Source organism: Pyxicephalus adspersus, chromosome 12 (assembly GCF_032062135.1).
Source record: "Pyxicephalus adspersus chromosome 12, UCB_Pads_2.0, whole genome shotgun sequence".
Lineage (NCBI taxonomy): Eukaryota > Metazoa > Chordata > Amphibia > Anura > Pyxicephalidae > Pyxicephalus > Pyxicephalus adspersus.
Genome location: NC_092869.1, coordinates 19,475,086 through 19,498,744, shown reverse-complemented (window position 1 = coordinate 19,498,744; position 23,659 = coordinate 19,475,086). Strand labels below are relative to the sequence as shown.

Genomic DNA, 23,659 nt, shown 5'->3' with positions numbered 1-23,659 from the left:
TCCAGCTATTTTGTATTGAATCCAAAGCAAAGTGATTTTGAATTTCCCGCCGCACCGACGTCACGAGAAACCCTGTTGATCCCAGCTCTGCAGTTAGCGTCTGGAGATTGTAGAGCAGGAAGTGTACCCAGGACCTGCGGGGACGAGCAGGACGCCGGAGGACAGAGACGGAGCAAGGTATGTGTGTTTTTTTTTTTTTAGGTTAAAGTAAACCAGAGTGTGAGTTGGGATTACCGCTTTTTGCAACTAAAATCCACCCTGAGTTACACTCAGGATTACCGCTAGGGAGGTTAGTACAAACAGTGTATAGAAGCAAAATTGTTGATAAATCATCTGCAGTGTGGACCAGATGTGCTTGCAGAATGTGTTGGATTTGCAGCTCACAGGAAATAAATAATAAGCAATTGTCTAAACTCTGACTATTTCATCAGTTTAGGGCTGTGTGGATAGGTGCTCAGCTACAGCCAGGCACACAATGGGTTTTATAAAGTTCAGTTCTGAAGAATATATTATTAATTTACAATAAGCATACTTTTAAGAATTTGCATCATTTGATTTTGGAGTCAGCTGGGCTTTAGATTATAAAATTATTTTTAATGCAGTAGGTTTAGGCTTTACTATTGCTTCAGGTTTTCTCTGAAACCCATTAAACAGACAGGCAGCAGAATCTTTAGGATGGAAACACAGACAGCAATAACATGTTAACAGAGGTTGTACTGCTATCAAACTCTTCTTTGGACACTATAATGGTGTTAAGTCAACTTTGATTCCACTTTATTATTCATACTTTTTTTTTTAACCCCAAACCTTACCTGTGTATAATGGGAATCATAGTCTCTGTACATCGGAGGTTTGTGGGGCCTCTCTGAATGCTCAGCATCGGAATCATGGCTGTAATCTGAGCTGTTGTCACTATGCTGCAATACATACATATAAAAATCAAAGACCATAAGCCAACAAAAGCGCTGAGCAAGGTTTAACAACATTTAACTGATACAGCTCCTATGCATCTACAGTGCTTCAGTTTAAATCCCTACATAAAATTATTTAAACAATCCTTTATCTATAAGGTATTTACTGATAGAGAAATGTAAAACAACTTACAGTAAAACAATAAAATTCTGTCAGGTATGAAGTGGACATACCAGCGTACATTTTCTCAACACTGGGCTCAAACAACTAGTTAAAATATATATAAAAAAAAAAAAGAAGCCAAACTTGCCCACCAGTAACTATCCTCTGCACATTCCTGTTAGCTACTACAGCCCGAGTGTTGATGATACTGATGATATTTGGTGATAGCAAACATCAGCATTAGCAGTGTTGTTCTTCTCCTTAGCCATTGTACTATCAACACTGCAGCGCCTCTGTCTGCCAGACTCTGCATACCACCCCAGGTCACCTGGGGTAGCTGTCTGGCAAAAAGCGCCGGGCTTTGAGACTTTCACTAACGCAACTTCTAAGAATAGGGAGCCTCTGTATAGATAATAGGTCACACTTCCGATGAAACTTAATGGGAATGACCAAAATAAATTTATCTATGTCATACAATATGTTTTATTTCCTAAACTTAAATATAAATATTTAAGTACAAAAAAACCTGTTTTTCTTAAAAAAAGAAATTCTGCTTTTAACTACTTGGCTGTTTTGGGTGCTTACTAAAGAGTTGGGTCAAAATACAGGGGCTGCTACCCACCTATAATTTCTTTCCATCCCGGCTTTAAAAAAAATTCAGTTAAACATTGACCTTCTAAATTTTTAAAATAATTCATAATATAAACCAAAGCCCAAGCTATGTCACCTTGTGTTTCTCTCTTCTCCTGCGTTTTTTCTTCTCTCGCTTGCGTTTTCTTGACTTCTTATGTGATTTTTCACTGGTGGGCTTCTCTTCTTCTTCCTTGGTTTCTTCCTTAACTTCATCTGGTTCAGGCTCCTCTTCAAAGCCGCCATCTTCTATTTCCCCATCCTCCAACTCTCCCTCTTTTCTGTGGGAGGAAAGAAATATGTTAGGTAAACAAACCATCTCAAGATCATTTTAAATATCAATTTTATAAGAATTCCGAAAAAATATCTCACTTTGAATGGAAATAAATCTAATGGAATTAATGTAATCATTCCAGTAATTAGTTCTCTGTAGGGATTATTTTCATTGTTTGTCGGATTCAGGCACTTAAATATAAAATACAGCTGTCAACAAATTAGAATGGAGAACGCAGGACACAAATAGGAGGAACCACATTAATGCTGGACTGAAAGTAGCTGCATACGTGCTGGACAGGATTGGGAGAGGCCTCATTGTTAAGTCCTGTGATGATCTTTATATGCCAAATATAGTATTAGTATTCAAGTATATTGCATATTAAATATAAAAAAGGAAAGCCTTGGCTCTCTTGTACATGCAGCCAGAAAAGCTGAAACCAAGGAGTCAGAGAATCCCAGGACCTCTGGTATGCCTGCATTGGAGCTGGGAGATCTATATAAGCCACAAGACAAATAGTTATATACATACATATGCATATTATTTTTAACTTGCAATGACAAGTTGTAAGTTCTCTCTGAAAATACAGTACTGTATATAAAAGTTGCCAGGCAATTGTAAAGACATCATCAACAAGCTAAAAAGGGTAATTACTAAGATAATTAGTGATCTGTACTTTTATTAATGAAGATATATTCAGGAAGCCAAAAAGTCAAGTTAGTTTGGTTTTCCGAATACACAGCATAAGTGCACAGATTGCCATGATTTTACAGTAGATACCAAAGTTCTTGGAACAGTGAATGTATTAATTTGGTCATACACATTCAACTGCATATTATATATTTTTAATGGACATTTTAACTAAAATATAATTTCATCAAAGTTACAATTAACAAATAAAATAGGACTTATACTAAGAAATTATGTAAACTTCCACTGCCGAATTCATTCTAAATGATTCTAATTTCCTGGATGTAAAGCTGATCTTTTGGTTTTATAAATGCCAGTCCCACACCTGAAACAAGTATGCAGCTGTGTGCAATTTTTAGAACAGGTCAGAAATGGCAGCTAACATACTTTCTGAGTATAGTTCTTCTTTAATCAACATCCCTTAACGTCAACCGACTTCTAAATCCAATCAATGAACCCCAACCTTTCCTTCACTCAAAACCCTTTACCTACACCTTATAACTAAACCTTAACCCCAACTTAATTCAGTTAAATGTATTCTAGGGTATTTTTTCTTAGGGAACACCATGAGTAAAATGCCCATCCCCAGCCAGTATGCTGCAGAGACTAGTGGAAGTAATGGTCTATCTGCAATAGTCCAACAAGCTGTTAAGCCAGTCAGGTATAGAAGGTGGATGTAAAAGCAAGCCTGTAGATAGGTATTGCAGGCTCACAGAGAGCAGCCAAAAGCATAAAAGAAGGAAAAGAATACTTCTCAGCTAAAGCTATTCCTTGAAAAATTTAAACTTCTGTCTGACTCTATATTTTCTGATACAGGCCTTTATGAAAAAATTTTCGGCTACTTAAATGTGTACTCAAATCTGAATATTTCATGTCAGCAGAAACAACAACTGTCTTCTCACTCCTATTTTATAGCTATAGATTTTCAATAACCTTCCTTATCAAAACAGGAAAATCAGGTTAATAGAGAAGAGGTTACTAAATCTTTTAATAAAATACATACATGTTGTCAAGATTGCTAGCAAATACTTTATAATCATTAGTAATTAGGTAAGTATACTGGCAGGCTAAATTCCCCACTGGATTCCTGGCTCCCAAGAATGTCAGTAGAAGAATCTCACCAACAGAGATCCTCATTCTAAAGCCACCAATAAAACTGATCTACACAGTGATATTTTGCAAGCTGTGAATGCCAGCTGGTGGTCTGGTTTCCTACCACATCCTAAAAAGATGCAGTTAGTTAACAGGCTTCCCCTCCAAAAATTTGTTTAAGGCCGTGTTAATAACATAGAACTATGAGCTCTTTTGAGGGACAGTTAGTGACATGACTATCGACTTTGTAAAGCACTGCGTAATACGTCAACACTATATAAATACATATAAATAAGATAATAATAATATAGCTAGGGCTTCTGTATGAGGCATCTTTGTGATGGATGTGACAGGTGGGTGCATCTGGTAGCTTAGAAGAAGACTTGCCATACAAGTTCCAAGATCTTATAGGAAGGCTATTATAAAGGTCTTATTTACACTGCACATAAGCTATGGTTATGGACACAGCATGAAGTCCATGTAAGTACAACAGTATTACAGCATGTATCAGGCAGTTGCAAGCTGTCTTTATAAATAAACATAACCATAAACAATCCACCCAGTACTAGAAGTGCATATCAGCTCTGCACAACTGCAGAATGAAAGCTGTCAAGAGGAGTCACCCTTTGTCATGAATGTCATCAAGCTGTGTCTAAAGTGGCTATGCAAGGCCACATCCCACAATTTCTGAATTAGTAAAAAATAAATGTACACACTGAAGAACGTAATATAAGCTAAAGTACTGAATAGAAGTAAATATCGTAAAATCTTATATAACAAAATATAATGTAATATAATAAATATAATGTGTTTCCATTTTCCATTCTAATTAAATTACCAGTTTTATTTTTTAACATCACACCAAAAATTGTGGATTATTGCACTATATAAAGGTCATAATTACAAATTTAACAAAAAAAAACAAAACTATCCAATTCATTGGCATTATTAGAATACAAATTTGGGAAATGCCATAGCAGACTTACTTTTTAAAGAGACCTGCCCATGTATGTCATTTTGTCCCTGACTTTATTACATAGTAAGTCACTAAGTATGGATAATCCTCCAATCTTCATATCCTAGATTAATAACCCATTCTGACAATGTAACACATTCAATAAAGCTGAACTCAGGGAAAATGATAATGAAAATATACTCCTTAATGGCCACAATGGATGTGGATTAAACAGAATGGACCCAATGCCTCTCCACTTCTAGTTTTTGTCTTGTAAATCTTGTAGGGGTGGCATCATCACTGTGCTGCATATTGTCTGTGCAGAGGGTATAGATATGGGAGGGGACCCAGCAGGCCTACGCACTACATGAGGGGGAGGATACAAGACCAGTTTCTCTACACAACGTGATGGTGCAGCACTTATTGGTCCTTATTACAGGAAACTCCAAAACAGAGACAACATTTTACAATGGATTACGGCATTAATGGTCACCTGGTCAAGGGCTGAGAATGTTTTTTTTATAAAAGGCACAGAGATCATTAAAATGTTGATAGGAATTCTAACCTTCTCTATCCAAAACAAGGTTGTGTATTTAGATGCATCTAAAATCATTATTGTCACAGTCCCAGACGCATAAAAAATTTAGTGAGAAATTTAAACATACCAGCTTCACACTTTAAGTCTTCTTCACAATGATACTATGAGTGTAAAATTGTATTTGAGGTTTTATACTAAAATGTAAGGTATTCTGACATCTAAACTAACATGTCTTACAAAATTTGCTATAATCCAATTAATGGGGTCAGACCCTAGAGACAAAGGGTCACGTTAGAGGCAAATACAGGATTACCAATGGACAATATTTTTTTTTAATATTAGTGTAAAGCCTTTTGGCAAAATTTGAGAAGTAAGATATTAAGTTTGTGCATGAAATGACAAATACATACATAAAAAGGCACCTAGAAAATACAACACTAGGAGACCAAGGTGCAATATGCTAAAAACTCCAGAAATAGTACTTCAAATTTCATAACAATGGCAAAACAAATGAGAAGTCACTGGGATTGCAGAGTAAATATCATTAAACTATTTTAATTTTAAATCTGCTAACATGCTGGAACTTGTGTATGTGTTACTATTCGGTGTATCCTAAAAAAAAAATATATATATATATTTATATGTACACATAAAAATATATATATATTTTTTTTATTTTATATATTTCCAAATCTGGAATGGATTTCCTAAAATAATTAGCTGTTATTTGGCAAACATTTTCAATCTTTTCCAGGTTTGCTGGATCACCCAGGTTTAGACACTCATGAAAGTATATCTTCTCTAGTCTTAGATAACTTTAATAAGTCAGACCTAATGTTGATTTTGCACAATCTTTTATGTATTAATAATCTTTAAGTTCATATAATAATGCAAATACTGCTAAGCCAAAAACAGAAACAAACAACGCATCAAAGCTAAGACAAAAATAAAAAAAAATTTTTTTTTTTTAAATGGCAATGACAACATGAAAAAAGATATGTGGGATAAAAACATTTGGTTCTAATGATATTCTCAGGCCATATAATCATGCATGGGTTGCAATACTGTGCCAAAATACGTAGGAAAAACATATTCAGTGTGCACGGTGTTGGTAGGAATTTTGCGAATTAGATCAACCTACTGAGAAAGTAAATTTCTGTGTGCATGCTAAAATGATACACCTAAATCTTTTTTTTTTTGTAAAGAAAAGCTGGTTCTCTACATAAATATTATACAGAATGATGTTTTTACCTTCCAATAAATAAAAATGTAGATGACAAAATATTTTTGAAAAAATAATTTATACAATGAATATTTTACTTGTATTAATATAGCTATTATTGCAATGTGGCACAAAAAGTACCAAAACTATAAAAAAAAACAACAGAAAGTTAGTGAGAGGAATGAAAAGACACTTGGATAAAAAAAAAATAGACTAATTAGAAATTTTAGAGCTATTGTTCATTTAGGACATTCTACCAGTTATGTATATTCCTGTAAGGGCAAAAATAATAAATATATATAATAATATTTTTAATATATATTAAAAATAGTCTTGGGGCTTTTTTATACAAACAGTACCAGTAGCTTTCTATAAAAAGCAATTTAGATTTCTATAATTAAAATATTTTACACAATCTTGCTCCTAAACAATATTCTAAGCCCATATAATTATGCAAATGTTGCAATATCACGTCAAAAAATGTAGCAAAAATATATTCCTCAGGCACATCGCAGTAAGCGAAATGAGAAGACGCCATGCTAAGAAAACAAATATTACAGCATTTATGTTGATTCTTAGACTGAAATGTATGCTGTTTAGAGTATCCTTATGAGCATATAGATTTGTGTGTTTTAATTGCAGGTTCTTTTTTATGTAATTAACATATAGAATAGGGTTGATTCCTTTCTACAAATTGCAATGTTGATGACAAAAGATTTTTTGGTATAAAAATATCTTTAGACAATCTTTTGTAAGGCCCTTGGTAATGTTGTAAGCCCATATATTCATGCAATTGTTTTCATATTGTGCCCTAAAAAGGAACACAGGAGTAATCACCAGGCACAGGCCCAAACTGTACAACTTAAAAACAATGAAGTGGACAGTGTATGATGTGTAAATATACATCTAGTATATATTATATATACATACACATCTGAGGAAGCACTGAGCTGGTGATCAGACAGATGACAAGACAGTGGGATCACAATAGCACTGGATGAACTGTCCCCCCCACCCCACACACACATATGATGAGCATAGAATGAGCATTAATCAATCAGAAATCAGAATAATGAGAAGAGAAGGTAATATTACTCGACCTTTCGTCCCCTGCATGCTGACACTCTGTCATGTGGGTGTCTAGTAGGGCAGAGTTGGGGGGTCTGGAGAACAGGCTCTCAAAGGCCATGTCTGCACTACACACACTCTCTCAGTTTCTCTATTATTAGACTTTTTAGCTTATTCTTTTTTTTTTTTTTTACACCGAAACCAGGAGGGAACCGTGTACAGCAGACATCCCGGCTGCACAACCGTAGCCGGGAAAGCAGCGTTTAGTGCCGCCGTGAAACGAGTGAATACGATGCACCGGAAGCAGTATCAAAGAATCGTAAGAACTATTTCCGCCCGGGCTGCCTTTTAGTTCCCGCCCAAAGAGGCGCAGGGCCGATGGGCAAAAGGCCAAGGCCAATGGGCGCGCCGATTTCTAACGAGCGTGCTATGTCAAAAAGGTGGTCTGTGGTTGGTTGGAAGGTAAGTCGCGTGACTGAAAAACGAGCCAGTCCTCCAATATGTAGCGTTGTAATGTCAGAGGCGCTCCAGAAGGATAGCTGTGATTGGATGCGTTCTCTAGTCCAGACTGCCTTGCTGTATTGCATTCTGGGAGTTGTGGTTCTTAAAATAGGTAATGAGGAGAATAGGATAAAACTACTAAATGTACAGATTCACTGCAGAGTACATTCATCACACGAGATTACATTTATAATTAGAGCTTTCTACTTTACATAAAAAGGTAGATAGCTCTTTTATGTAAAGTAAAAATTATTTTCTATTTGGTTTTCCTTAAAGCAGACCTAAACTAAAATTTGTACTTTACATAAAAGGATAGAATCAAAATATTCCTTTACTTTTTTAACACTGCAACTTTTTTTTTTTTTAAAAAATGGGATGAAGCCCCTCAGAGCCTCCCATGATTCCTATATCACACATCCCAGAAGGCTCCTGGCTGCTAAATTGGGCATGCACAGAGGGAGTTTATTCCTACCTTGTGGGGAAAAAAGGTGCAACTCCCACACATGCATAGTAAGATCAAAGTGAATAAAACCACATATAAACTCAGTGGGAACATTTACATGCCTTTTTAAAAACGTCTGTGTAGACCCAGCCTAAAATGCCACAATGAAAAACAATTACTATGTGTAAAGAGTTTATCAGACTGGAAATGTGGCCACAGTGCAACATTCTGACATAATATACCGTATTTTTCGGTGTATAAGACGCTCCGGCATATAAGACGCACCCAATTTTAAAGGAGGAAAATCTAGAAAAAAAAGATTCTGAAAGATTATTCCCCTTCTGATCACCCTGATTCGCCGTATAGGACGCACCCACTTTTCCCCCCCAGTTTTGGGGAAGAAAAAGTGCGTCTTATACGCCGAAAAATACGGTACTAAATATCTTTACATTGTAGGTCACTGGGGAATGAGCCCCTTACACTGGTAGCCAGTAAAATATCGCTTAGATTGTAGTAAAGGGGAAAAGAACCCCATATACACGGGTGGGCAGTGAGATACTCCTTCCATTGTCTGTGGAGAAGAACCCCATTTCATTGTGTCTGTATATAGCCCATTTACACTGGTGATCAGTGAGGTTCTTTTAGATTGGTGGTCTATGGTTAAAAAACCCTTTAAGATTAGTGGTCAGTTGGAGGAATGCATCTTAAAAGTGGATAAAATGCTGCCTTATAGAGTAATGAAAAGATCATTCGTGTCAGTGATGTGCAGAAATTGCCCATCTGTAAAGCAATTGGTATCCAACTCTACATTTAAACACTATATATATATATATATATATATATATATATATATATATATATTAGTTTACAGGATAATTCATTTATTCACCAATGCCACTGGGAATCATTTAGAATACCGAGTACAGTTCAGGAGATCTCAGGGAATTGATGAAATTGAATTATTTTTAGATGCAGAGCCCTGTAGTACATCCGAGGAGTGGGTCCATGGCGCTTCTCACTTACCGAATGTCCCCGATCATCCAGGTTAAATGACACTGGACACCAATAAACCCAGGATATTAAGGCCATCTGGTGATGGATAGTAATGATTGGATGTGATGACTTCAGAAAAGAGGTGAGTATTGTATCCAGTGCTGCTTTTTTGTTTTAAAAACCTGCTGGGGAAGCCTTTTAAAAAAATTACCAGGAGTTAAGCTTTAACATTCTATTAAAAAACCCTGTTTTTGCGTGTAATGTGTAATTTTCTATGTACTATGAGATGAGAGCATTTTAGATTCATAATTTAATGCTGAGTAAAAACAGACTCTTTCCAGTAATCATGGCTATTCCGAGACATTGTAATTCAGGATGCCTAGGCTTGGAGCTGGGGAATAGCAGGCGTTTTTATTCACTTCATTCATGCTTACATGTGACCATACCTGAAAAACTGAAGCTGTTAGACAGCTGAGCCTACAATCTGACCATGGGCAATTTACCATATAGGAAATTTGAAATATTTATCAATTGCTACCATTAGCATCCCAGTAACCACGCAATATAAAGGTCCAATCATCTGGAAAACACTGGTGTGTTTGAGGAGAACACAGGTGATGAAGGGAATACAAATGTCACCCACTTAGAAGAAAAAATATGTGAACATTTTTTTTATTTGTAAAACATTGTTTATAATTATTAGGTGTAGCAAAATTTTGAACTTTATTGGAAGCTGAAAAGATGCAATCTGTCTAGTATGGATCCAGCATGAATCAGAAAAGTAGAGGATGCCAAGGATAACTGGTATGATCACCAGGTATCTACTGTTCTGTTTTAATTCAGTCTTTAAATGAAAGTAGATAATATGTTATATATATTTATATATATTATATATATATATATATATATATATATATACTGTATATAGTTCTATATAAAAAGTTTATTATTATTATTATTATTATTATTAATAATAATAATAATCATGTCAGTTGTGATGATTAAAGGAATGTAGTCCCAAATGTTTACAATGAAAGTTTGTTAACACTTTTATAGAAATCTTACTAATATGTTTTGTTAGTAAAGTTTGTAAAGCCCAATTTTTTTTTGTTTTGGCAATATTTTACTAATAAAAATCCGCCCCTACCTGTCCCCTGAAACCACCAAACTCTAGGTACACGCTCTTATCATCTCCCGTCTGGACTACTGTAACATCCTCCTCGCTGGCATTCTACTAACCCAACTCTCTTCTCTACAATCTATCATGAATGCTGCAGCCAGACTCATCCATCCTTCCCTCCGCTCCTCTTCCGCTGCATCTCCTTGTAGTTACCTCTATTGGCTTCCATTTCACCTTAGAATCAAATTTAAGCTCCTGTGCTTTGCCTTCAAATCCCTACACAGTTATTGTCCCACTTACATTTTAATAATAATAATAATAATAATAATAGAATAAAATCTCTCTAAAGTAATCGGCAATACCTTCCTAGACAGTTGTGACTGTTATATAGAAGATCTTTCATTTAGAAGATATTACCTCCTGTTCCTGTTCTACAGGTATTACCATCAGATGGGTTGCTTTTGGGTAAGAGGCAGCGGCTGCCAGAGTGGAGACAGTAGGCTGCTTTAGAAAGTGGAGGCACATCCAAGCCTTAGTTAGGCTCTGTGTCAGCTACATCAATATGTCAGCTGATGATGGGGGGGGGGGGGGGGTGACCAAATGGCTTCCTCTCTCCCACAAAAGTGTCAGTGTCTTTGTCCTAGGAGATGCATTTTACATTCACACATTTCCTTTTCTCTGCAATAAATTGTGACTATGTTTCATCAGTAGGGTCAGGATAGTTTGTTTCCAATGCATGGGCAGGTGAGCTGGAGTATTAAGAAAGTGGGCTATGGCATTGTTTTACTTTTTACAACCTACTTGTGACCCATTTTCACAGCAAGATGTCTGTTCTGTAATATCCCCTTAGCATTAAAATCAAGGGGCTAATTAATCTCTTAACATCTTTGCAAAATGCATGTTAGGCATTTAGGTATTTTGACCTAAACATCTGTCTACAATTGCATTATATTCTCTAATTTGCACTTTATGAATGTAGACTTTATTGGTATTTTCCCATATGAGATTTAAGTAGTCAGCTCATCGCATGTTCATCCCTCCAATTGGTTCCAAGAAACGTGTAACATACAATCAGTTCATGCAACTAGATTTTTGGATGACTTCCAGGGTAAAGAATTGAGGGATATGATATAAACTTTTTAAATGAACAAATTAGAATTCCTTTTTACCTGAAAAATAAAGTTTCATTGTCTTTGTTTTTTTATATACTGTATTTTTCGCCATATAAGACGCACCCAATTTTAAAGGAGGAAAATCTAGAAAAAAAGATTCTGAAAGATTATTCCCCTTCTGATCACTCATGTGCCATTCATACCGGTATTCCCCTTCTGATCACCCATGTGCCATTCAAATTCCCTTTCTGATCACTCTGTGTCATTCAAATTCCCCTTCTGATCACACTGTGTCATTCAAATTCCCCTTCTGATCACTCTGTGCATTTTTTCCACTGTACGGTAGTTAGGACAGGGAACAGCAGGGGGCGCTGTGCCGGCTTCTTTCACTGCAGCCAGGAGGAGACACGCTGCTGCCAGAGAGGAGAAGAGACACACGCTGCTGCCAGAGAGGAGAAGAGACACACGCAGGATCGGGTATTGGGTGAGTATCTTATTTTAATTATTTTATAACCTATTTGTCGTATAGGATGCACCAACTTTTCCCCCCCCCCCAGTTTTGGGGAAGAAAAAGTGCGTCTTATATGGCAAAAAAATATGGTACCATATGAATCCATGTTGATCAACCTCTCTTTCCCACACAATATAAAAAGACTTCAAAAAATGTCAATAATTTGAATCAATTTTAAACCATAGTAGTCTGGGAAGCGAAATAGCATTGCAACTGGGAGTGAACAACCAACTTTTTTATCAAGAGACTGAAAAGAAAAGAAATCCATGTTTTATAGTTTTTATATTTACATTTGTTCATAAATATATATTCCACTAATACATTGGGCCTAAAGCATAAAATGTCAAGTTTTTTTAATGTATTACATCCAGTCTTCTGATATTGGGGGCTATGGAGGTTCCACATAGGTAAAACGTAGTAGATATGATACAGGGTAACAGTAACATCAAGCTGCAGAACAACCTTAGGGGGGTAAATAATTATTATTCAAAAAGTGGTTGGTAAACTCAGTGTTTTTTTTTTAATTTTTCATTTATACTAGCCTTTAAAAAAAATCATATAGAAGTTGTATGGAATGTTTAGTGTGGCATACACATGGAAATACACAGTAAAAAGACAGAGATCTGTACATGAGATAAAAAAAGAAGAACAACTGAAGAGAAAAAGGCACCAACAGTTATTGTTACAAATGTAGGACATTTGGTAGGCATGGACTAGTCCTTTGCGCTTCTTAGGGCACAACTTCCAGAATTCAATCCCTCTGTAAAGACATATCTCTTAAGACAACTTTTTCTTACATACCAGAAGCCTTTATGAACTTAAGTGCATCAAGGCCACTACATTTTACAAACATAGAGCCTTTCTAAAGGTTTCATGAATTTTCAAAACAGTGGCATGGCTCAATATTTACTACGCCCCTTGTTTTATAATTTAACAACCTCCAGTTTATAACATCACCTGTCACTTTATTTGCAATGAACCTTTCTATGTCATGTGACATCAACATGGTGCTCCACATGTTGACATCCGTTATTTGAGCTACTGCTGATTTTTCTTCACCAACAAAGCTCCTCCCAATTACAATACTCATCGGGACAAAATCTGTCAACCCTTTTTGTACATCTTCACTTTGATACAGTCGCCCGTTAAGCCAGAATAGTAGCCTTCCAGAGTTTGAGTCAAATGACACACATATGGTCCTCCACTTGTTAGCATCAATGTTTGGGAAGTGGAAGCTAAGTTGCAAATCTTCATAAAAGATAAGTAAATCAGCTCCAGTGAAGGTACTTGGACTGGCATCTAGCAGCATGGCAAATTTGTTCATGTTGACCATATCAAAAAGTTTGAACATTAACATGTTTTCTGTGAGATTTGTGCATGTTTTTAGACACAAAGTAAATGCAGTGAAGGTCTCAAATGTTTTTGGTGATATTTCTACAGGTCCACTGTCTTTTTGATAAAAGGAGAAGGCTTTTCCATCCATATCTGTGGAAAGAAGATGACAGCTAATAATCAGATGTTTGCTATTCACCTAGTATTGAACCTGGGTGATCCAGCAAACATGGAATGAACTTCTTAAAAGCCATTTGCTTTTTGTTAACAAATGTTTTCAATCCTGAACCAAATTGTTTCTAGGTTTGCTGGATCACCCAGGTTCACTAATTAAAGTGTTTTTTCTCCTGTCTTGAAGAGCTTTAATAAATCAGGCCAGCATATAGGGGTCAAGAGAGAGAGAGTTATTGCAGACTTGAGAAAGTTTAATTCATGGCTATGAGCTACACAAAACCCTCTTTTCATGGATCTCTGAACAGAGCAGCAGGGGAGCAGAAGATAGGTGCCTACATTTAGCTGGGAAGGGTGGCATTTAGGTGAACCTGTTGTATTGCTCTGCATAGTAAAACCACAAGGGACATATGTTGCTTCTAAATACACTCTGTATAGACTGCTCTTGATACAGAAATGTTAGTTTTGTTGAAATGTCATACAAAAGTAATAAGAAAAAAATTAAAAAGCCGCTATTTGTTACAAAAGAGAGATTGCAGTATGTACTGTTCTTTTGAACACTCAGATATTTCATATTTGGTTACATGTATTTTGACAATCTGACAATTATGCCAACAGTTAAGACAATATAAAAGTTATATTGTAGATAGACAACAGAAGGTAATAAAATTAGGAATTTTTTAAAACAAGTTCAAGTATGGAATATAATAACTTTTTGGATCTTTGACTAGCATTTTATCAAACAAGCATTGATCAAGAATGCCTGTTCATTGATCAATTAAACAGGTTTTTCTTAAATTCCTTGAATGCTTACATTTATTAACTACTGTCAAATTATCACCTATATAAAAATTCAGGTGTTTGATAAAATTCCTTCCAACTTACCTATCTGACCCAGAATCCCTGGCACTGTAACAAAGATAATCAAACTACTAATAGTCTTCATTGCCTGAAAACAGAAGAAATCTTACAATTACAATAAAAAAATACACATTCCCACATTTCTGACATGTTTAGTACTTCATGTCCCATGAGCTGTCCAACAGGATCCAAGACATTTTACCCCAGACAAGTCAGCAAACCAAGAAACCTGCTCATGCACCACAGTATAGTTGTGATCACTTCTTACTGCTTAATTATCCGCAATTCAAAAATTTTAACTTCATGCAACCCACAAAATATTCCCCTGTATTTTCGGGTGTAGTCAAAAAATGCATACTCATAAAGCATAGGGTTTATTGTAATATTCTCTCCTCGTGTTCTACAGTATATATGCCTAAACTGAAGGTTGCAAAGAATGAGGCATTTGTGAGCTAAGTAAGATAAACACTATTCAGCAAAAGTTACATTAACTTATCTAAAATATACACAAAATATTATACTTTGCCCCTATTTAGAGGAATTTGCAAAAATTCCTTTTTAGTTACAAAAATTAAAGTAAAAAAATTGGACTAATGCAAAAAAAGTTTCAAAATTATATACAGTTAGACTACAATCTCCCATTCCGCCAACTATATGATGCCAGAATCTACCTCAAAAGCCTCCTCCTACAAAGTAGACTGTAACCTTCTCCCTACACCAACCCTTTTAAGTACCATTTGCCTCCCATCCTCTGTGTTTCCTCATTCCCAAAACCCTAAAAAATATTGTAAACTGTTCCTACTAGTAGCAACTCCCCATCTGCTATATCATAAAGTAGAAGGCTACTTCTACCCCTCTCCTATACACCACTGTAGACCTCCTCCCACCTGTATTTGTGTCCCTTATACCCTGATATAGGTGCAGGCTTTTTAACCCAGTGCATCCTTTCTTCCCCTATACCTAATAATTTAGAATCTTCTATAATACATAATATACTACATTGACTTATTTCCTTACTTATACCAGTGTGAACTGTAGCCTCCTTTAACCTCTTTATCCCCCCTCCCCTACACCCCATGTACATTGCAGCCTTTTCTTAGATTGATTGTAGCCTTCTCCCACCCCCATTATTCTCCCTCCTTTTGTACCCCAATGTAGATTGTAGGCTTTTCACAGACCCTGTATCACCCTTTTCTATACTGCAAAGAACTACAATGTAGCCTCCACCCTCTCCTTGAGTTCTCCCTTCAACTTGGGTTGGATGGAATAGATTGTTTATGCATGCCCCCACATTACATAATTCATGGTAGATTCATAAAACACTTGTTTCACATAATTCCATCCTTTTCACCTAATTTTAATTCCAGCCTCTTTCAGCCACTTCCTGTCTACATGCACTCAATCCAGCTTCAGGTGAGCATTATTGCTTTGGTTTAGCTTCTTAAAATCAACAACAATAGACTATGCCTGCACTGTTCGCACGATTGTCTAGTTGTCTCCACAAGGGCTGTGTGTTACAGGATGACAAAGCAGCAGTATAACTAGGAGACAGTTGTTACCCCACAACTGAAAGTGAATGAACAAGGATCTTCAGGGCAGGATGACCAGGTATTATTTTAACCTCTCTAGCGGTAACCCCAAGTGTGACTCGGGGTAGAAAAAAGTTGCTAAAAGTGGTAACCCCGAGTCACACTCAGGGTAGGTAAACCTATGGAAGTAATAGTAAATACAGCCTTACCTGATCAGCCGGCGTCCCATGTCGTCCATTGCCGCGATCTCTGTCCTCTTCCTTCTTCCTCCAGCCAGCTTCTGCACCCGATGAGTCACCGGGGAGTACCCGGTGCGTGTGTACGTTGAGGTGGGGTGGGAAATTCAAAATCCATTTGTATAGCATTCAATACAAAATAACTGTATTGAATACAATACATTGGATTTATATGTGTAAAAGCAGTACATTGTTTTCAAGAACATTTATTTTACAGTATATATATTAGTATGAGTATAATATGTATTTAAAAAAAAATTAAAAAATTTTTTTTTTTTTTTTTTTTTTAAATATATAGATTTTTTAATTCATTCAATTTATTATTTTTACACGATTTTGTGTTTCAAACTTTATTATACTCATGCTATTATATTATACTGTAAAATAAATTTTCATGAAAAACAATGTACCGCTTTTAGACATATAAAACCGAAAAGAAATGAACCGCTAGGGAGGTTAATAAAAAGTTACATAAAAGTTACATATGTGTAATACATTTAAATTTAAACTGCATTTACTTGGCAAACACTATGTGAGATAATAGGGACTGGGTTTTTATATCATACATATTTTGGATATATGTCTTACAGAAAGTGATAAAAAGTTTTAGGTTGTTTTAAACACATGTCTGTAGACAAAAACTACCCAGAACAAAAAAGGATCCTTTTTGTGCCTCACAAAAAGGATAAACAGGATCCTTACCTCAATATTCTGTCTCTAAAGTCCAGAATGATTTGCGGTGTGCCACAGCATGTATTTATGGGTGCTGGGTACTTCCTATTGGTCAGTCTCTTTGGATACTTTTTCATGGGAAAGGATATGGTTACTATTTTATCTGATTCTATTCCTATGGATACATTTGTTCACCTTTGCAAGACTGTCTTAGATAAACTTGTAACTAATTAATTTTATATGTAAACGTCTAACAGTCTAAGCCTAATAGCTATTTTGTGTTTTAACACAAATATCAGAAGAGTCAACAGTATTGCATCATTAAAATATAGGCATGGTTCCTTAGAACCATAATAATGTTGCTGCTTTGTGCATAGTTTCTGACAGGGTTTAAGCTTTATTTACCTAAACTGTGAATCTGATAGTTGATTACAATTCATGGGGATCAACTGTCAGATTTGTAGTTTGGAGAATGTAAGAATGTCTGTCTGGGGGTAATATATTGGACCGGGCTGTCATTTTGACAAGTGGGTCTTGTTCTGTGTATATAGATTTTATTTGTTTGTCTTGGTAGTGCTGAGACAGGTCTTAGTAATTGACTATTTACACTTCAAAGACTGGAAAAGCATCTCCTGCATTACTCTTACCTGAAGCACTACTTTTAATTTCTTTTTTAAAACTTTTTTAGGTTTACAAGTGCATTATTTAGTTGTTTTACATCAAGGCTGCCCAACCTATGGCCTGTGGGCCACATTCGGCCCTCTCTTGATTCCCTTTCTGCTCTCTCTGCTCGTGGGTGCGCGCATGTTTTTGTATTAGATTGTACTACCAGGAGAGGGCGCTTCCCGAGCTCAGTGGGCGTCTACTATAAACCTCGCAATCAGCTGTGTCTGCTCCCCACCCACCTTGTACTGTGAGATAATCCCAGTCGCAGCATGAGAGTTGTGTCTGTGTCCATGCTGCTGTCATTATCCCCATGTATAAAACTTCATATCTCCTTCATTGATTGTTATAGAAATGTGAGCCTGAGAGCTGCCACTAAACCAAATTTCAGCCCCCTAAACATAACATTGTGCCAGATATGCATCACAAGCATAAAATCCAAATAACAATCAGGGATATTTTCACATTAAGGGGGGCAATTTAAAGAGTAGGGTCAAATTGAGTTTGCATGTTTGGGACCCCCGAGGGCCACTTCTATGGCAATGAGAATTAGGGTAATGCCAATTCGCTCTGTGCTGTGGTGCACCAAATATATACTTCATCACTTACAAAACTTTAAGGCTGATGTAGAGACCTGAAGATGTAGTAGTAAGAGCATGTCCCCCTTGGCTATCTGTTACATGAATTCCATTTCACTGGAAGTATCCACTGCAGAGATTTTGGGGTTCAAACATGGTTAGCAAACTATACCTGGCAGGAATCATTGTATGGTGTAGTTTCTGCTTTTTGATAAAGAATGGTGAGCAGGAAGCAATATATGAATGTCCAGCACTGTATGATAGCTTTAGTTTTGTGTGTTTCATTAATAAAATATAGCATTAATAAAATGAGCATCAAATGGTAAGTGCAGAAATTGTTGATTTGTCATCTCTTTTATTTGGTGCATGTTAGTTACGGTAACTGGAAACATTTCGATTCAATCTCAATTTAAATTCACACTATTCTAGTTTTAAACATATATCTTTAACGTTTGTTTTGCATTGTGGCCTGAAAGTTTTATCTCAATGTCTACAGCGGCCCCTCAGAGGAAAACAAGTTGGGCACCACTGGTTTAAATCATTATATGTTTATTCAGCATCTGTCCCAGTGTTTCTCATCCAGGGTTCCGTAGAACCCTAGTGTTCCTCTAGAGCAAAGGTCAGGAAACTCCGGCCTTTAGGCCAAATACGGCCTACCCAGTAGTTTGTTCCGGCCTAACCCCCTCTGGTCGATCCAGCCTAATGCCGGCCGGCAACCAGCGGCTCATTGCCGGCTGGGATTAGGCCGGAACAAACTAGTGGAGCTGGAACCGCCGGAGCCGCATGTGGTACTTGGGCCTCCCTTTGCTGTGGCTCCCTGAAGAGAATTCCGTTTCCTCCGCAATGCATATCGCATATTGGAGAGGGAATGTTCCCTATTTACCCCGGTGGCGGAAGTGTTAGGGCAGCCCAGGGTAAAAAGGAAACATTCCCTCTCCTCCGTATGCATTGTGTAGGAGAGGGAATTCCCTTCAGGGGTGTTCCTGATGGGGGGCAGAGCCATTGGGGCTGGACTCAAGATGTTTGATGACCCCTGGTCTAGAGTTTCCTAGAGGTTCGTTGAACATTGAGCAGTTTGTGGCCCTCAGGTCAGTTTAACTGACACCAATGAATATTTTGGCTATTTATAAGTGTGGCATTTTGTATAGTACAGGTTCTGTAGTTGTTTCACGGGGTTCCTCATGCTATGAGGGTCAAGAAACTCATGTTATGAAGGTCAAGTCCTGCATGCTACTAAAGGGTTACAATTTCAAATCACAAATACAATATTTGCTCTCCCTGAGTGAACTGTTCTTCATAAAAGTCAACAAATACTTTGTTACAGGTTCAGGATAATACTGTTTATACAGTAGGTGCCAATACAAGTTTATGGAAAGCAGTAATTAAAGTATTGTGAACACACTTATATTACACAGCTAATCATAGTTTTTTTTTTTTTCAAAAAATTTTATATATATATATATATATATATATATATTTATATATATAGTTTACAAAATGCATTTTTAAATTTTAATAAATAGAGGTAGGCGTTTTCATTTGTATGGATTTGTTAATGCAAGCCCCTAATATTTTTTTTTGCATCTGGGGGCTGCTGTTGACATTGGGAATAAACTTAAAGGCCACCATGCAAACAAACATTAAAGATGTATAGTTAAAACTAGAAGTGTTTTAACCCCCCTAGCGGTAATCCCGAGTGTGATTCGGGGTGGAATTCACTTGCAAAAAGTGGTAACCCTGAGTCACACTTGGGGTAACTTTAGAAGCCCCTCTTAACTGTGCCCTGCGCTCCACCGGCGATCGGATGAGCCCGCTGTGATGCCGGCGAGTCTGTCTGTTGGGGGGCATGGCCGGGCGGGAAATTTAAAAGCAGATTACCGAGTATGCTGCCTGGGTCTGGCCACGCCCCTGCGCCTATTATCAGTTAAATGCAATGCACCATGCAGGACTTCTGCATAGTGCATCACATCTAACTAGTGATGAGATCAGCAATAGTAAATTCTGGGGGTGATGTCAGCGGCAATTTCCTGCTGGCATCACCGCCAGAATTTACTATTGCTGCTCGCATCACCAGTTAGATGTGACGCTCGCATGCTCGGGGTGATGCGAGCAGCATCGGTGGTAGTTTCAGGGGAGTGAGCAGGACGGTGACATTGCCATTGCATCACCCGGCAAGATGTGACATCTTCCGGATGATGTGGTGGAGTGATGGATTTTGGGGGCGGGAAATTTAAAAGCAGATTACTATGTAATCTGCATTTAAATTTTTTTTTACAGTAAAAAACACAAAATAAAAGTATAAATACACATTTTAGTGCACCAAGCATCATTGCCCAGTGCCCTGATTTACATTTTGCCCACTATTAGCCCTGACCTTGATCTGACCTTTTGATGACTTTTAAATCACTTCCTGAATGTATCATTTCATCACAGAATACAGTACTGTAGACTGGAAAAGAGACACAGTTCATCCCCAGATACAGCCATTATGGATTGGCCACATCTTCAGTGCTATCTTTCATTGAGCCATTGCTAGATCAGGGCTATTGTGTCACAACTGACAATTTCTACACCTCTCCTGAGCTTTATGAGTACCTTCTGCAACACAGAACAGATGCCTATGGAACCGTTAGGGCTAACTGGCGCAACCTGCCATCACTGTTTTCAAAAGAGAAGCTGAAGACAGGAGAAATTGTTGGCTGGCAAAAAGGCAAGATGATAGCCCTGAGATGGCGTGACAAGAAAGATGTGTGCCTGATGAGTACTGTCCATGATGCCTCCACTCTTCTGGTACACACAAAACGTGGGAAAGAAGTGATGAAGCCACAGGTGGTGATTGACTACAACAACACCATGGGAGGTGTCGTAAAAAATGTAAATATTTTTTTTCCAAAATCTGCATTTAATTTATATTATTATTTATCAATGATTTTTTACCCTTATTGGGAAAATATCAGTGGGAAATGTTTGATAAAATAGTTTATTTTTTTATAAATTACACTGTTGTGGTCTATTATTTCATTATTTTTTATAATTATGATTTATAATTATTTATTATATTATAATTTATGTTTATAATATAATACATATAATTATTATACCCGGGAGTTAATCCTAAGAATGACAGGCCCACAATAAAAACAAAAATTTCTATGCAAAAAAATAGGATCACTTTTTGCATCAAAAAACTGACAGAATTAGAAAGCTAGGTTGGTTAATTTAAAATGAAATGAAATTGAAATGTTTCTAGTTAGTGTAACATACATGCACCAACTAAAAGAGATGACATATCAAGAATCTCTGCAATGGACCCTTCCAGAGAATTTCATGTGACAGATAGCCAAGGGGTAAATGTTCTTACTATTACATCTTCAGGCCACAAGAGTCCCCCCCCCCTTATCATACATGTTAATATACTTACAGCTCCCCCTTACAGCTACTTTCAGGAAAAAATTTTGATTCAAAGAACATAAGCGGACATTTCTATGTGACAGAGCTCCATGGTATGGTGGAAGTGATAACATTTTAGTTGGGAGGGGAGTAGCCACAGGAGTCCCCCACTTATTCTACATTTCCCTTTCTCTACTGCTAGAGATATATTGGGGTTCACGGAAGGTAAATGGCAAGCTATGTGTGAGGTAGCACGGTTTGACAGGTATAGTTTTCATATCATGTGATGGCGCCCTCGTGATGAAATTTTAGGGGGGTTTGCCACAAGAGTCCTGCACTTGCAGTTACACTTCTCTTTTCTTACAGAGAAATTGGGGTTCATAAAGAGTAAGAGAATAGCTATGTGTGACAGGGTAGCATGATATAATGGGTAAAACATTTTAACAGGGAAAGGGCTGTTGGCAACTGGCTTCCACATTTCCAGTTGCCAACATCCCTCTGTTCCAAAGAAATTGGGGTTTACAGAATGTAAGTGTCCAGCTATGTGTAACAGGCAGCTCGCCAGCCATTTATTCCTTTACACCACAGCTACTGCATATTTGACTGCAGGCGGGAGTGAGCGGTACTGGGTGTCTACCCCGAGCCAGGGTTCCGTGCCACGAGGAAGGAGTAACCACACCGCAATCTTACCGCCAACCTGAACATAGCCTTGAAGTTTTGTGAACTTTAAGGGGCACCACAGCACACAGACAGTTGGCAGTACCCTAATATTCGTTGCCATGAGAGTAGCCCCCCGGGGTCCCCAACATGCAAACTCAATTTTGGGACCCTGGTCTTGAAATAGCCCCACTTAATGTGAAAATATCCCTGATTGTTGTTGTTAGGTGTTTATGCTTGTGACTCCATATCTGGCAACTTGTTATGTGTAAAGGGTTTATTTTTGGTTTAGTGGCAGCTCCTAGGGTACCCTGTGTATCCTGAAAATTTCACATTTCTTTGACAATCAGTGTAGAAGATATGAGGATTTATACATGGGGATAATGACAGCTGCATAGACACAGACACAGATCTCATGCTGTTGCTGGGATTATCTCACAGTACAAGGTGGGTGGGAAGCAGCTCCATATCCTGGCAGCACAATCCCGATAGAACAATATAGAAGACACAAGTGCCCCATCCCCTGCAAGACAACAAGCAGAGAGTGCAGAGAGGGAATGAGAGTCGGATCTGACAGGTGCACGTGCCGGATGTGGCCCGCGGGCCGTAGGTTGGGAACCCCTGATCTATACTATCTAGTAAGTTTTGTCAATTACTTTTTCTCATTGTATCAATAACAGCACTCTTCTCTACTAAAGCAATAATCCTTAATCAGGAGTAATGATTGACTCATCAAATGTATCTCTCTACCTCCCCTACAGAAACCAAAACAGCAAAACATGTTGGAACTGGGACAATCCTATCAAATCATTGTGGCAATTTAATCACTATTGCCTGCCACTTGCCATGCCAGTGAATATACAAAATAATCAGGTTTTTCCATGAATTGATTTTTTTCTTCTCTGATGGCAGGGGTAAATTCCAAGATAAGAATGCTAGAATTTACCTGGCTCAAATTGTGAAAGAGTGGTTCAGAGAGCATGAAACATCATTTTCACACATGGATTGGCCACCACAGAGTATACTTAAACATGGTTACATAGTTACATAGTAGGTTAGGTTGAAAAAAGCCTAAACTTCCTCCAGAGGCAAAGAGTGCCCTCTTGTTCTTTGTAATGATGTCAAAGTGAATAATTAGGAAGAGAGTTCTCTATATGGACCATTTATATCTTTTTACAGGGTGATCATATGCCCCCTTAAACATCTCTTCTCAAGGTCTGACCAATGCTTTCCTCAGGGGCAGGATTATGTCTTCATCTCTGCAGCCTATTCCTCTTTTATTACAAGAAAGTACTTTACTAGCGTTAGATATTGCAGCTTGGCATTGCATGCTGTTATTAAGTCTATG

At 37.3% G+C, this 23,659-nt stretch overlaps 1 protein-coding gene and 1 long non-coding RNA gene across 2 annotated transcripts in view; one reads left to right on the top strand and one right to left on the bottom strand.

The window, feature by feature from the left end:
• Positions 1 to 7,887, bottom strand: part of ZC3H6 (zinc finger CCCH-type containing 6) — a 34,795-nt gene extending 26,908 nt beyond the window's left edge. The window contains exons 1-3 of the mRNA XM_072427399.1: positions 7,576 to 7,887; positions 1,802 to 1,985; positions 813 to 917 (exon numbers count right to left, since the gene is read on the bottom strand). Coding sequence (XP_072283500.1) covers positions 813 to 917; positions 1,802 to 1,985; positions 7,576 to 7,664 — 378 coding nt within the window. The 5' untranslated portion in view covers positions 7,665 to 7,887. The remainder of the gene's footprint in view (positions 1 to 812; positions 918 to 1,801; positions 1,986 to 7,575) is intronic.
• A 14,962-nt stretch (positions 7,888 to 22,849) lies between these two features.
• The window catches only part of LOC140342387 (uncharacterized), a 15,582-nt gene continuing 14,772 nt past the window's right edge, over positions 22,850 to 23,659 (top strand). Inside the window, exon 1 of the long non-coding RNA XR_011923068.1 lies at positions 22,850 to 22,949. This is a non-coding gene — a long non-coding RNA (uncharacterized lncRNA). The remainder of the gene's footprint in view (positions 22,950 to 23,659) is intronic.